Here is an 11,965-nt window from a genome sequence, read left to right as displayed (position 1 = left end):
CGGCCGGTGGCTCGCCTGCTCCGCTGGCCGGAGCGCGGAAGCCAGTCTCGGGCCCCTCGGCCTCCCCCGTGCCCTCGGCCCCGGTGACCCTGTCCAGCCCTCGTTGGGAGTCCGGCACCTGTGGGGACCCACGGTGGGGGTGGGGGCAGAAATGCCTGCACCTGCTCCCATAGGAACGTGCCCCGCAGGTGCCCTCTCTGTCTCACGCTTCGGGCAAGTGGGTCTCGGCGGAGGAGCGGCCCGAGAAGGAGGTGTGGGGAGGGGTCTCCGAGAGGGGATCCCTGCCCAGGTCCACCCCCCACATGTATCGGACTCCGGCCTCAGTCTCGCCGTGGGTAGGGCCCGGCGTAGGGTCCAGGGTGACCTGCCAGGCGCAGACAGATGTGGAGTTACATAAGGGAAAACGGGGAGCCCGAGCGGCCCAGCCGGGAGGGGAGCGCACCCACCCCGGGCTCGGCGCCCAGGCGGAGGAGAAGAGAGGCAAGCCGCTGCGAGCCCGGCCAGGTCCCACGCTGGGCACGCGGTGGGGCGCCCATTGCTGCAGCAAACAGAGGTCACTGCGCTCGGGCGCAGCCAAGGAGGCAGCGGCGGCTGCGTTAGCGCCTGCGGGAAGGGAGGGGGAGGAGAGGCGGCGGAGGGAGCGTCCCCCCCCCCACCCCCACACTCTCAGATAGGGTCAAGGACAGATGCAGCCTGAGACAATCACAGCGAGACAGACAGACACGCCCACACTCAGACACACAGACACCCACAGACCAAGGAAACAGTCAGCCAGCGTCAGGGACCACCCAGCAGTTAGACTCTCCACAGCAGACAGCTGGCAGCCAGGCGGCAGAGCCCGGGAAGGAAGCTGTGGCTCCCTCTGCCGCCGGCAGCACACACTGCCAGCAGGCAGGAGAGACTCGCTCCCGTGCCTGGGGGAGGAGTGGTAAGAATGGGGTCCACCAGGCTGCCACCCCCAGGTGGGCAGTCAGAAGGGCTGTGGATTGGACCCCAGGCACACAAGGCACCCAATACTTACAGCAGCTCCAGATTATGGGGGGCCCATGCCTCCCCCAGCCCCAAGACATACTTCAGAAACTTTGGGGAATGAGGGGCTGGGCTCCTGTTACTTCCTTGGGGCAGGCAGGGGCTTCTACCTGCTCACACCCAGGAAGGAACCCCAGACCGTCAGCCCAGCCAGCCCACGGTTTCCTGGCTCTCCTTGGACGAGGGGTGGGGCCCCAGGGCATCCTCCCTGGGGGAGCCCTCTTGGGATGCCTGGCTCTATTCATGCCCGCCTACCAGCAACCCCGCTGCACTTACAGCCTTCCCACACTCCCGGCCCTACCCCGATTTGCCCAGCAGTGGGACAAGTGGAGATGGGCAGTTCCTGGAGCTGGGTAGCGAGGGTGGCTGGGCCCACTGCCCCCCACCATCCTGCCTCCCTGGGGCCTTCACTGCTGAGTCCCTACTCCCGCCACCCCATCCTCAGCCAGCAGCTCCCTGCTGAGTGGGCCCACTGGGGCCCTGGCCCTGTTCCTCCCCAATGACCTTGGCAATGCTTTGTGGGACCCATCTGAGGCCTCGGGAGTGGGATTGGATGGGGTGAGATAGGGGCTCTGGCTCTCTTGCTCTCTGGCCGGGAGCCCTCCCCCCACATTGTGTCCCCATCCTGGAATGGGGGTTCCATAGTGCCGGCCACCCAGGGCTAAGGGGAGGAGTCAGGCAGGAGGAGGGGTAAGGGGCCACAGCTGTTCTCCTGTGACTGTTAACTCCAGGGTGGGCAATCTGCAGAGGAGCAGGATTGGGGGACATTGGGCCAAACAATGTGCCCCGTGCTGAGACTGAATTGCCAAGGGGATGTCCTAAGGGAGAGGTCAGAAAGGCATTGGGGTTTGGGTGGGGGAGCTTGGGCTGGGAAAACTAGCAGGGTGTCGCCAGCCTTATGCCAGCAGGACGCCACCCCAGGCCTCCTTTGCTGTCCTGGGCCGCGGGCCCTGCCACCAGCATCTCACCTTGATGGGAACGCTTTACTCCCTTGAGCCAGCTGCATGCGTGGGCTGTCACTGCAGTGCTGCCCTGCTGTGCGGGGATACAGCCACTCATGAGGAGTAACGAGGGGCCTCAAGTGCCAGCAGCAGCACACTTGACCTGCTTGTCACATCGAGGTGACTTCCTGGGCACCTGTGGGGCTTCCGCGTCCAGCCTCGGTGTCACCACCTCGGAAACCGCTCCTTGCCATCTCTCTCTCTGCAGGAGTCATTTGGATATGGGATGCAGAGTTTTCTTTCTTTGTTCTTTGTCCCGTGACATTCCGCAGCAGCTCTGGGTGCATCCTGATGAGCTCAGGGCCCAGTGTGATCGGGTGGCTCCCGAGGCTGCAGTTTGGAACGGGAAGCAGAGCCTGCCTTTCCCTGCCTGCCTTTGGCGACAGGGCAGAATTGCATCTGGGCACACGTGGCAGGCAGGAGATGGGGGGGAGGTGAGATCTTGTCCACGGTCCCCAGATGCTGCTGAGCAGGAGACCTCAAGCGTCTCCATCCTGAGGGTGTTGTTGCTCTAATTTGGCTGCAAGAGGCAGACACCAACTCACAAAGGCCTAGGGAAAAGGACTGCTCGCTATAGCCCAGGGGTAATGAGCTTCAGGCGCAGCTGCATCCAGGAGCTCTGCGAGAGCTGCTTCTCCCTCCTGGCCTTTGCACTGTGCCCACTTTGTTCTCAGGCAGAAAGTCTCTTCCAGGTCACAGCTGTCCCCACGGCTCCAGGCTTCTGTCCTGCCCGCTTGTGAGACTCGGTCTTCTTGGGTGTGAAATGGGGCCTCCAAACGTATCCAGCTCACAGGGTCGGGCTGAGGAGCCATGAGCCGCCCTGAGGGCTCCGTAAACATTTGCTGAGTGCCTGAAATGAATTGCACCTGAGCAGGTTCCCTGCTGCATAAAAAGTGATGAAGGAAACGATGGAGACATAGGGACAGAAAACGAGAAAGTGGTCCTCTGTCCACCGTGCATCCTCCACCGCGCATTCTCCACCGCGCATTCTCCACCATGCTTTCTCCAGAGCCCTGGGCCCCACAGGCTGGGAGGGGAGGGAGGGCTCGGAGCCCCACCCAGCTGTGTGGGGGCAGGGCCCAGCCCCAGGAGAGCCTCCACCACACCCAGGACTGTGGGGGCTGTGGCCCGACAATGTCATGGTGGGTGCTACTGGGGACCTGCCCCAGGCACCAAGGGTCATCTTGAATCCAGCCCTGACAGTTGATGTTAGATCCCTGGGGGCCACCAGGCCTGACTGGTGGAAGGGACAGGCCAGAGTGGCCCAGGGCCCTGGGGCTGAAGGAAGTGGGCAAGTGGCGGGGGGTCGTGTGCTGGAGCAGGGGAGGCAGAGCGGGCGAGTGCTGTGGGCAGCTGCGCTGGAGGTCGGCACAGTGCTGGGCAGCACTCAGTGGAGGGACCACGGCAGGGCCCTGGGGAGCCGGGGGGTCAGCCATGCCTCTGTGCCCCCAGGGTGGGGGGGGTCTGTCTGGGGCAGGGGAGGGGCAGCCCACTGTGCTGGGTACCTTGAGGCGGCCCTGGGGAGCTGACAGCTGTGCGGCCACCACCGGCCATGCTGCCCTGCTCCGTCTGGGGGGAAGTGGAGGCCAACAGCCCCACCCTGACCTTGGAGGCCCCCGAAGGCCCAACTCTGGCCCTTGAAACCTGGCAGAGCTCCCTTCTGTCCCCTGCCTTCCCCTGGACACAGCCCCTCGGCCCAGCTCCACTGCCACCTTCACCCGCGGGCCACACTCCCTCCCGGGGGCTATGCAGGCTCCCCATCACGCCACCGACTCTGGGGCCTGGACAGTGGATGTGTGCATGGGGGTGCGCATGTGTGTGCATGTGTGCCCCGATGGTCCCAGCCCCTGGGCCAACATACAGGACCCTGGGTGCCTCTTCCTCCCAGCAGGCAGCCTTCAGGGGACCTTGGGAGTGCTCCAGGCAGGGTTGGGGCTGAGGGAGTTGCTTCCTGGGGGGAGAGATAGGGGAGCCCTCCCACCCCCAATCCCTGCTGCAGGTGCCTGTCTGTTTAATCCCCAAACCCCTGGGACCAGCACAGTTCCTAGGGGAGCTGGTGACTCAGGAAAATAACGAAGGAGCGCAACTCACTCCGTGCTGCGGGGACCGAATCCCGTTAATGAAGATGTTCCCGGGGTCCTGAGGGGCGGGGGCTGGGCCTGAGGTGACTCCCAAGCAGGGGGCGAGTTTGTGTGTGTCAGTGTGCATGTTTATGTGTGTGTGCTTTTCCATATGTGTGTGCACATGGGTCTGCGTGTGTGCCTGTCCATGTGTGTGTGAGTCTGTGTGTGTGTGTCTGTGTGTGTCTGTATGGGAGTCTGTGTGTCTGTGTGTGTCTGTATGGGAGTCTGTGTGTCTGTGTGTGTCTGTATGGGAGTCTGTGTGTCTGTGTGTGTCTGTATGTGAGTCTGTATGTGTGAGTCTGTGCGTGTCAGTCTGTGTGTGTGGGTCTGTATGTGAGTCTGTGTGTCTGAGTCTGTGTGTCTGTGTGTATGTCTGTGTGTGAGTCTGTGTGTGTCTGTGTGTGTGCTTGTCCATGTGTGGTGTGTCTATGTGTGTGTTTGTATGTATGTGTGTCCGTGTGTGTCTGTCTATGTGTGTGCACCTATGTGTATGTGTATCGGTGTGCTTGACCCTCCCTCCCCACGACCCTGTCCCCCCACTGTCCCGGCCCTCTGCTCAGCCCAGCCCTCCTCTCTGGCTCGGAGCCCAGACAGCTGGCCCCTCGGGAGGTCCCTCCAGGTGACATCTCAGCAGACAGGAGCGGGATGGAGGGATGGAGCTGCCTAGGCCTGACTGATGGCCCTGAAGTGTTGCCGTGATGTCCCAGGTCCCAGCGAGAGGTGGGTCACCTGAGGATGGGGGTCCTGAAGGAAGATCCGGGGGCCGCTCCCCGCAGACAGCCACAGAACAGCAGATGTGCATTACGGAGTTAATGAGTTAATGCCCCTTCCCCCCTCCCTGCCCCGTTTTCAAAGGCTTTCGAACATCTGATCTCCTTTGGACCCCATGCGGCCCTAAGGACCCCAGCTTGGGGGGCTTCCACAGCTGCCTGAGACCCAGTCACTACGTGGCAGGACTTGGATTCAGGCTGGCACCGTGGGCTCCAGGCTCAGTCCCACACCGGCTGTCTGCCTAGCTGACCCCTGCCGCTGCAGCAGTCAGTCAGGGGCGTTTACTGAGTACCTACTGAGTGCAGCTCGGCTGAGCCTGGCAGGCAGCCTTGTTTCTGAGGGTAGCGAGCGAGCGCTTTGTCTCCTGGGGTAACTCACCGCGGATCTGGCTCTGGGAGTCCTGGAGCCCTGGCATGGGGCTCCGTGCACGCTGCCTTCCCTCGGCGGTGCTGGCAAAGTGTCCGGACCATGGCCTCTCACCAGCCCTCTGTCTTCCCCAGAACAGGCCCACCCGCCTGCTGGCCCAGCCGCCTCGGGCATTCCTGAAGCTGGAACTAGAAAGGCAGTGCCCCTGCCATCCCGCTTCCCACCTCTCAGCTCCCTACTCAGGACGGCAAAGAGGACTGCCGGCCCCTTGCCCAAACCTGATTAGGAATTTCAAGATGGCTGGGGTGGAGCATTAAACAGTGTGGGGCCCCGGGGAGCGGCCCGGGTGCAGGGCGGTGGAGCCGGCCCTGCTCCTCACGGTCCCAGGCCCAGTCCTGCCCGACGCCCACTCTGGCCCCTAGCGTCCCTTCCACTGTAGGCTCCATGAGGACAGGGCTGCGAGGGCCTTGCCCACCACCACCACCTCCTCCTCTCTCGCCCTTCTCTCCCACGGATGGATCTGAGAAAGCACACCCCATTCCCAGAGGGACCCCGCATGCCTCCTGTCTCTCACCTGAGCCCCCGCAGCTCTGCCGGAGTGCTGCTGACCTGCCCCTCCAGCTGGCTGGGGGCTTGCGTGCCTGCCCCGAGGCCTCAGCTCCTCCGGAAGGAGGCCTGGCCTGCACTGCCCTCAGTGCCCCACAGCTCCCTGTACCTCCATCCCCACTCCCCAGGCGCATTTAAACTTTGTGCCCCCTCGCCACCCCCTCGCCTGGCAGCTTCCTGGGCACTGAAGCCCAGCCAGTGGCTCCGCCGACGCAATCGGCGGCTCCCGACAAGTTAAATTTAACCCAGCCCGAGCTGTCTCCTCCTGCTCCACGTGGGTCCCTGGGCAGGGCTGCAGAGGGGGTGCTGAGCGCTGGGTCGTGCGTGCAGCCCAGCTCCTTGCCCCGGCCCTGTGGGCTGGTGCCCAGCTCCCTGTGGTACACGGAGCCCAGCGCAGGGCGGAGAGCGGTAGGGGCTCCCTGAGTGCAGCTGGAGGAGAAACAGGAGCCCACTCCTCAGCAGCTGGGTGCAGTGAGAAGAGGGTCCACAGCCCCTGCGGGTGCCCTGCATCTGGGCGCCATGCTGAGGCTCTGGCCCAGCATGGCTGGTACGTATTAGGACCACAGTATGGTGCTATAGGTGGCACCAGGGACCCTGGGCGGAGAGTCCTGCCGGGTGACTTGTGCTGCCTTTATTCCTCTCATAGCCAGTGCAGGGACTCATGGTCTCGAGAGGCGTCTGGGGCCTGCTCTGGCTGAAGGAGTGAACCTGGGCACCACAGGTGGGCCTGGCCTCAGGGGTCTCCCTAGGAGAGGCCCGCAGGCAGGCCCCTCTGCCAAGTGGCCACCCCATAATCTTCTCCCTTTGGTCCCCTGTTTTATTCAGGGTGGCCATGCACTCAGCTGAAAACCTGCTGCTCTGCTCAGCGTGGCTGGGACCAGGTTCTGGGCAGCAAGATGTGAGCAAAAGTGTATCTTTGTGTCTCCAGGGACAGATCCTCAAAGGGAACTAACTTGCCTGGTGTGGTGGTGCTACTGCCCTGCCTTTTTCCCTTCTTCCTTCTTCCTGGTTGGAATGTGCATGTGATGGCAGGAGGAGCAGCAGCCACCTTGGACCATGAGGTGATGCTGAGGATGAAAGCCAGCACTCAGAGTGAAATGGTCAGGTGGGAAGTGGGTTCCTGGTGATGCAGGGTACCATACCAGCTCTGGACAACAGGCCTGGTGTCACAAGGGGTAAGTACACTTCTATTTTATTGAAGTTGTTATTCTGGGTTTCCTTATATACGCAACTGTAACTAACCCTAAAGGGCAAGCAGCCAAGTCGGCCCAAATGTCCCCCAGCAAAGTAGAAGGCCACTCCAGTGTCCTGCATGACACTCCACAGAAAAGGTTCCCAGTTCTGTTACATCCTGGGCCCGCAGCAGGCCCTTCTCATAGCCTGGGGCTGCATGTCCTCCGGGCCGGCAGGGCCCGGGAAGCCCCACAGCAGAGGAGGAGACGCTGGCTGGCTGTGCTTAAACAGCTTTCCCAAGCCCACATGACCATGGGACCCTCTGCTCCAGGGATACCTGGTAACAGCCAGAAAGGCCTGGTGCCCCACGGTACCTGGCTGGGAATGTCCTCATTGGGGCAATGCAGTGAGGTTGGGCACACAGGGTCATGCAGCCAGGGCCAGCATACAGCAAGTGCTCAATAAGTGCCAGGGCTGCCACCAGGAAGCTCAGCAGTGGGCCAGTGCCAGCTCTCCGAGAGTGCAAGTCGGGACCCCCCACCCTAGCCTCCCCTCCCAAACCTCCTCGGTCCGTCTGATCTAGAGGCTGCAAGCCTGCCGCTCTTTCTCTGTACCGGGTTCCGCTTCCTGTGGGTCAGCGCCTGACCAGCCCCTGCACCCAAGCTGCATGACCCCAGTGCCGTTCTCCTGCAGAGGCCAGCGGGGCGGGGTGGGGGCCGAACCGGGGGCGGCCGTTCTGGGAGGGGGCGGTTTGCAGAGCTGCAGAGGCGAGAAAGCCTCGGGGTAAAAAGTTTCTAAGAGGAATACGATTTTTTTCTTTTTTGGCAGAATTTAATGATGCAGATTCTTCAGGTCCCAAAGCCATGGGGGAAAAAAAAACAACAGAAAAAGCCCTTTGCTGCTGCTGTTGATAACTTGTCTCTCTTCACGTGGTGGGTTCAAACCTAAACATACCCTCCTCTCCATGAGGGGGAAGCGAGCTGTCAAGCTGCAGAGTTGTGCTAGGCAAGGAGCTGCATGGGCCACGTGAGGGCCAGGGCCTGGCCAGGCTGCCCCCTGGCCCATCAGGTTGCGTCCAGATGGAAGATTCCACAGCGTTCCACAGCAGAGAGTGGGGAAATGCCCTCCCAAGGCCTGGGAGTGGCAGAGAGAGGAGCGACTCCACCTGGCCTGCCAAGCGACTCCTCCTGCCCTCGCCAAGCAAAGGCTGGGGCAGAAATTCGGGGCAGACAGCATTCCTGACGCCAACCCTTGTAGGTCTAGGGAGTGCCCCTGCCCAGACCCAGACAGAGATATAACCCTGCTCGGGAGGAGAGATATAGAGGCGAAAGGGCAGTGGCCTGGGCAGAACTGCCACTGCTGGTCCCTGCTCTGCTCTCTGAGCCTCAGTTTCCCCACCTGGAAGGGGGAGCGATAATCTCTATTCAGCCTCCTCCATGCTGAGATGGGAGAGAGTGAGTAGGTGGGACACGTGGACGAGCTTCCTGTCAGTGGAGCAAGGGTCTGTGTTCCTATGTGGCTGTGACCGCTGGGCCAGGGCACACCAGGCCTTGGTGCACCAGGCCAGTTGGGCAGACGAGGGGAGGCCGCTGCCCAGGGTCTCAGGGTCGTGATATCCACTGCCATGCCCCATGGTGGGAAGGGCCATCCTTGCTCCCCCTTCTTGTCTGAGAGGATGGTGGAGGGTATCCCGGAAATTTCAGAGAGCCCCAACCTCCATCCACAAACTCAACACCTGGCTGAGCTGAGTCAGCTTAAGCCTCCGCCATCCGTTCTGGTATGTCCCCTCAAATGCAGAAGGAGTTGGGAAGGGGAGGCTCCAGTCACCCGTACTGGGGGGTGGTCACACAGACAGGCATTACTGTGGGTTCACTCCAGGTTTGGCTGAGCCTGAGACCAATTTTGGTGGGAACGGACACCCCAAAAGTTAGCTGCTTCTCAAACTCCAAAGGGCACACACACATCACCTGGGGATCCTGCTGAGTGTAGCTTCTGATGGGGGTCTGGGGAAGGGGCCTGAGCTCTCCTTTCTGACAAGCTCCTGGTGATGTTGCTGGCCCGCAGACTGCTGGGCCGGGCACGCGCTGGGCCGCTTCCTTACCGCAGGGCGGCGAGGCTCAGTCTGCTCACCCGTAAAGTGGGGATAAAGATGCACAGCAGCCACTTGATCAACTTATGCCAAGAAGAAAGGGATGAGGCCTGCAAAGCCGGGACTCAGTCTCATTGGCTGTTGTCGTGATCCTTATTCACATTACTGCTCCCAGCCAAACTGTCACCTTTGTGCCTCCCCCCACCATCACCTTCCTGGAGAATTACGCCTCCAGAACTAGCCCCTTGACCTGACCAAGATCATGGAAGATGACAAGTCAGACCCAAGACACCCCACCCCCCGCCCCCTATCCACCAATGGAGGGCTGGTCTGCCTGGTTTGGGCAACTGGGACCAGGACGGAGAGGGAGCAACTGGCCCCTTCACATCTGATCCAGTTATCTCATCCGTTAAAGGCAGAGAAGCCGAGTCCCAGCCCAGGGTCTCTCTGGAGAGCAGACTCCACCCTCCCAAGGCTCACTAGCAGGTGGGCGGAGAGGGCTGGCCACCCTTGTCCCAGGAGTCGCGTGGGCAGATGGGTGGATCACTTGACCCCAGCCTCCCCCTCTGACCATGCTCTCTGGGTGGGTAGGTGGACCCCCCGCCCGGGGCAGGGTGACTCCTCCAGGGTGCCTTGCACTGAGTCAGTCACAGAGGTTGTCAGGATGAGGGGCGGGAGGGATCCTTCTGGGACCCTGCGCTAGGCCCAGTCCAAGCCAACAAGGGAAGATCTGGAACCAACCAGCCTCGTCCTTGTCCTGGCTCGGGGCCTGCACGCCGCACCCTTCTGTCTCGCTGCTGGAGTCGGTTTCTTCAGAGGTAACCATGGCAACGCCTTTGTTTCTGAGGGCTGGTCCCCGCCTCCTTCCGTCCCTCTCTTCAGAAGAGGCTCCAGAACTCCTTCTCAGTCCCTGCACGTCCCCAGCTGCGGCTAACTGTGGGCCCCGTGGGCCAGGGACCAGCCTCTGGATGGAGGAGGGGGCCCCAAATGCTGCCTGGGCCCTACCCCTGCCACAGAGCCCCCACTCACTCACTCATACCCCGATATTTACTGGGGGCACAGAGCATCTGCTACGGGTGACAGAGGCAGCCAAGGCCCGCCCTGCCCTCCAGGCACCCCGCCCCACTGGGGTGACTTGTGGTGAGTCCCCTTGTTGCTGAAGGTGGGGGATGCACTCTGAGGAGAAGCAGACGCCCAATGGGGTGACTCTGTGCAGGAGTGGAACCTCAGAATGCACTAGATCATTGTGGGCAATCTAGCAGCACTCTTTTGGCGGCTGGGGGCCCAGGGCCCTTTTGGTTCCACCTCAAACTAGCTTAAGCAGAGAAGAGAATTTACCAGCTCATGTGACCAGAAAGTCTGGGGATAGTCTGCTAAAGTGCTTCCGGTTCCAACGGACCTGCGTGCGGGCCAGGGCCAGGCCTCAGTCGGCCGGCTGCCCTCTGGCTAGCCAGTGGCATCCACAGAGAAGATCCCACAGCATTTTTTCCGCAGTATCTGCTCGTCCTTTCCTCTGGCTGGCTTCATTCCCAGGCGCCCCTCCCCTCGTGGTGGCCCGCTGCCCACTGGTAGCTGAGTCTTGCTTCTTTCCATCACCAACTAGTCCTGGGAGGCCTTGGGCAGAGGGGAGGGTCTCTGACCTCAGCCTCCCCTGGGCCGAGGGCTCTGGTCCTGCAGGAAAGTCCCATGGCTGACCCTCGCTGGCCAGGATAGGGCTTCACGCCCGCCTCTGGGACATTTACTATGACTCTGAGCAGACAGCCTGGTTCCTGCTCCTCCATCCACCCCACACCGGACTCATGACTAAGTGGAATGAGGGCAGGGAAGCCTGGTGTGCTTACAGGCTCAGAGAGGTTAGTTAAGTTACCCACGGCCACCTAGCAGGAGAGGATGCACTGCACGCTCAGGGACTGACAGCAGTGTTTCTGAGCTTACCAGCGCACCTCTGTGGTCAGCGGAGCCACCGGGGGCCAGGTATGCAGCAGGAGAGGTGAGTTGGCCCCTGACCTTGGTGAGCAATGAATGGCATATAAAATCCCAAAAAACTCAAACCCCTTGCCCTGGAGTCAATTCCGACTCGTAGTGACTCTATAAGACAGGGTAGAACTGCCTCATAGGGTTTCCAAGGCTGTAATCTTTACAGAAGCCGATCGCCAGGTCTTTCTCCTGCTGAGAGGCCGGTGGGTTCCAACTGCTGAACTTTCTGTTGGCAGCCAAACGCTTAACCACTGCGCCACCAGGGCTCCTATGGCCTGCGAAGGAAAGGGGCTATTCGATGTTTGGTGGGGTAGTGGGACCCTGCAAGGTTCTTGAGCTGAGGGAGAGCAACTGTGCCAGGATGACTCCTACATACCACCCATGTCCCCATCCCCAGGGTTTGGGCAGCGTCGCGCCGCGGGCCTCCTGACTCACAGTTTGTAAACTTGTCCCTCACCCCGCCACGCCCTCTCCCCCGCCCCCCGCCCTTAGGATCAAAATCTGCATAACCCCGCCTCTCACCCGCTGTAACTGGCTGTCCGCGTCGTCACTCCTCCGTGTGAGCGGGACTCCCGAGTGGGCGGAGGGAGCTGCCGCTCCGGCGATCATTAGCATAATCCCGCCTCCGGGGCGGCTCTCGGGCAGCGCGTTGATTGGACCAGAGGAGGCTGACGCGCCGGCGCCAGGCGCCGCGAGTGGCGGACGTGGCTGTCAGTCCGAGGCGGTCGGCCGCACTTCCGCCTCGGTGTCAGCGGCCTCGGCGGGGGCGGGGCGGCAGCGATCTGGGGGCGCCGAGGAGACCGCGTCCAGGTGAGGCCCAGGTGAGACCC

The 11,965-nt window shown here is 61.8% G+C and overlaps 2 protein-coding genes across 2 annotated transcripts in view; one reads left to right on the top strand and one right to left on the bottom strand.

The window, feature by feature from the left end:
• HRH3 (histamine receptor H3) overlaps positions 1-9,984 on the bottom strand; it is a 15,228-nt gene extending 5,244 nt beyond the window's left edge. Inside the window, exons 1-4 of the mRNA XM_004370519.2 lie at positions 9,900-9,984; positions 7,684-7,805; positions 6,483-6,604; positions 6,081-6,325 (exon numbers count right to left, since the gene is read on the bottom strand). Of these exons, the coding sequence (XP_004370576.1) occupies positions 6,081-6,325; positions 6,483-6,604; positions 7,684-7,805; positions 9,900-9,984 (574 nt within the window). The remainder of the gene's footprint in view (positions 1-6,080; positions 6,326-6,482; positions 6,605-7,683; positions 7,806-9,899) is intronic.
• A 1,911-nt stretch (positions 9,985-11,895) lies between these two features.
• Positions 11,896-11,965, top strand: part of OSBPL2 (oxysterol binding protein like 2) — a 52,799-nt gene continuing 52,729 nt past the window's right edge. The window contains exon 1 of the mRNA XM_023741413.1: positions 11,896-11,956. The gene's annotated coding sequence lies outside the window, so the exon portion shown is untranslated. The remainder of the gene's footprint in view (positions 11,957-11,965) is intronic.

The sequence above is a fragment of the Trichechus manatus genome, unplaced genomic scaffold (genome assembly GCF_000243295.1).
Source record: "Trichechus manatus latirostris isolate Lorelei unplaced genomic scaffold, TriManLat1.0 scaffold00008, whole genome shotgun sequence".
NCBI lineage: Eukaryota > Metazoa > Chordata > Mammalia > Sirenia > Trichechidae > Trichechus > Trichechus manatus.
Note: the sequence above shows the minus strand (reverse complement) of the source record. Positions and strands in the feature narration are given on the sequence as shown.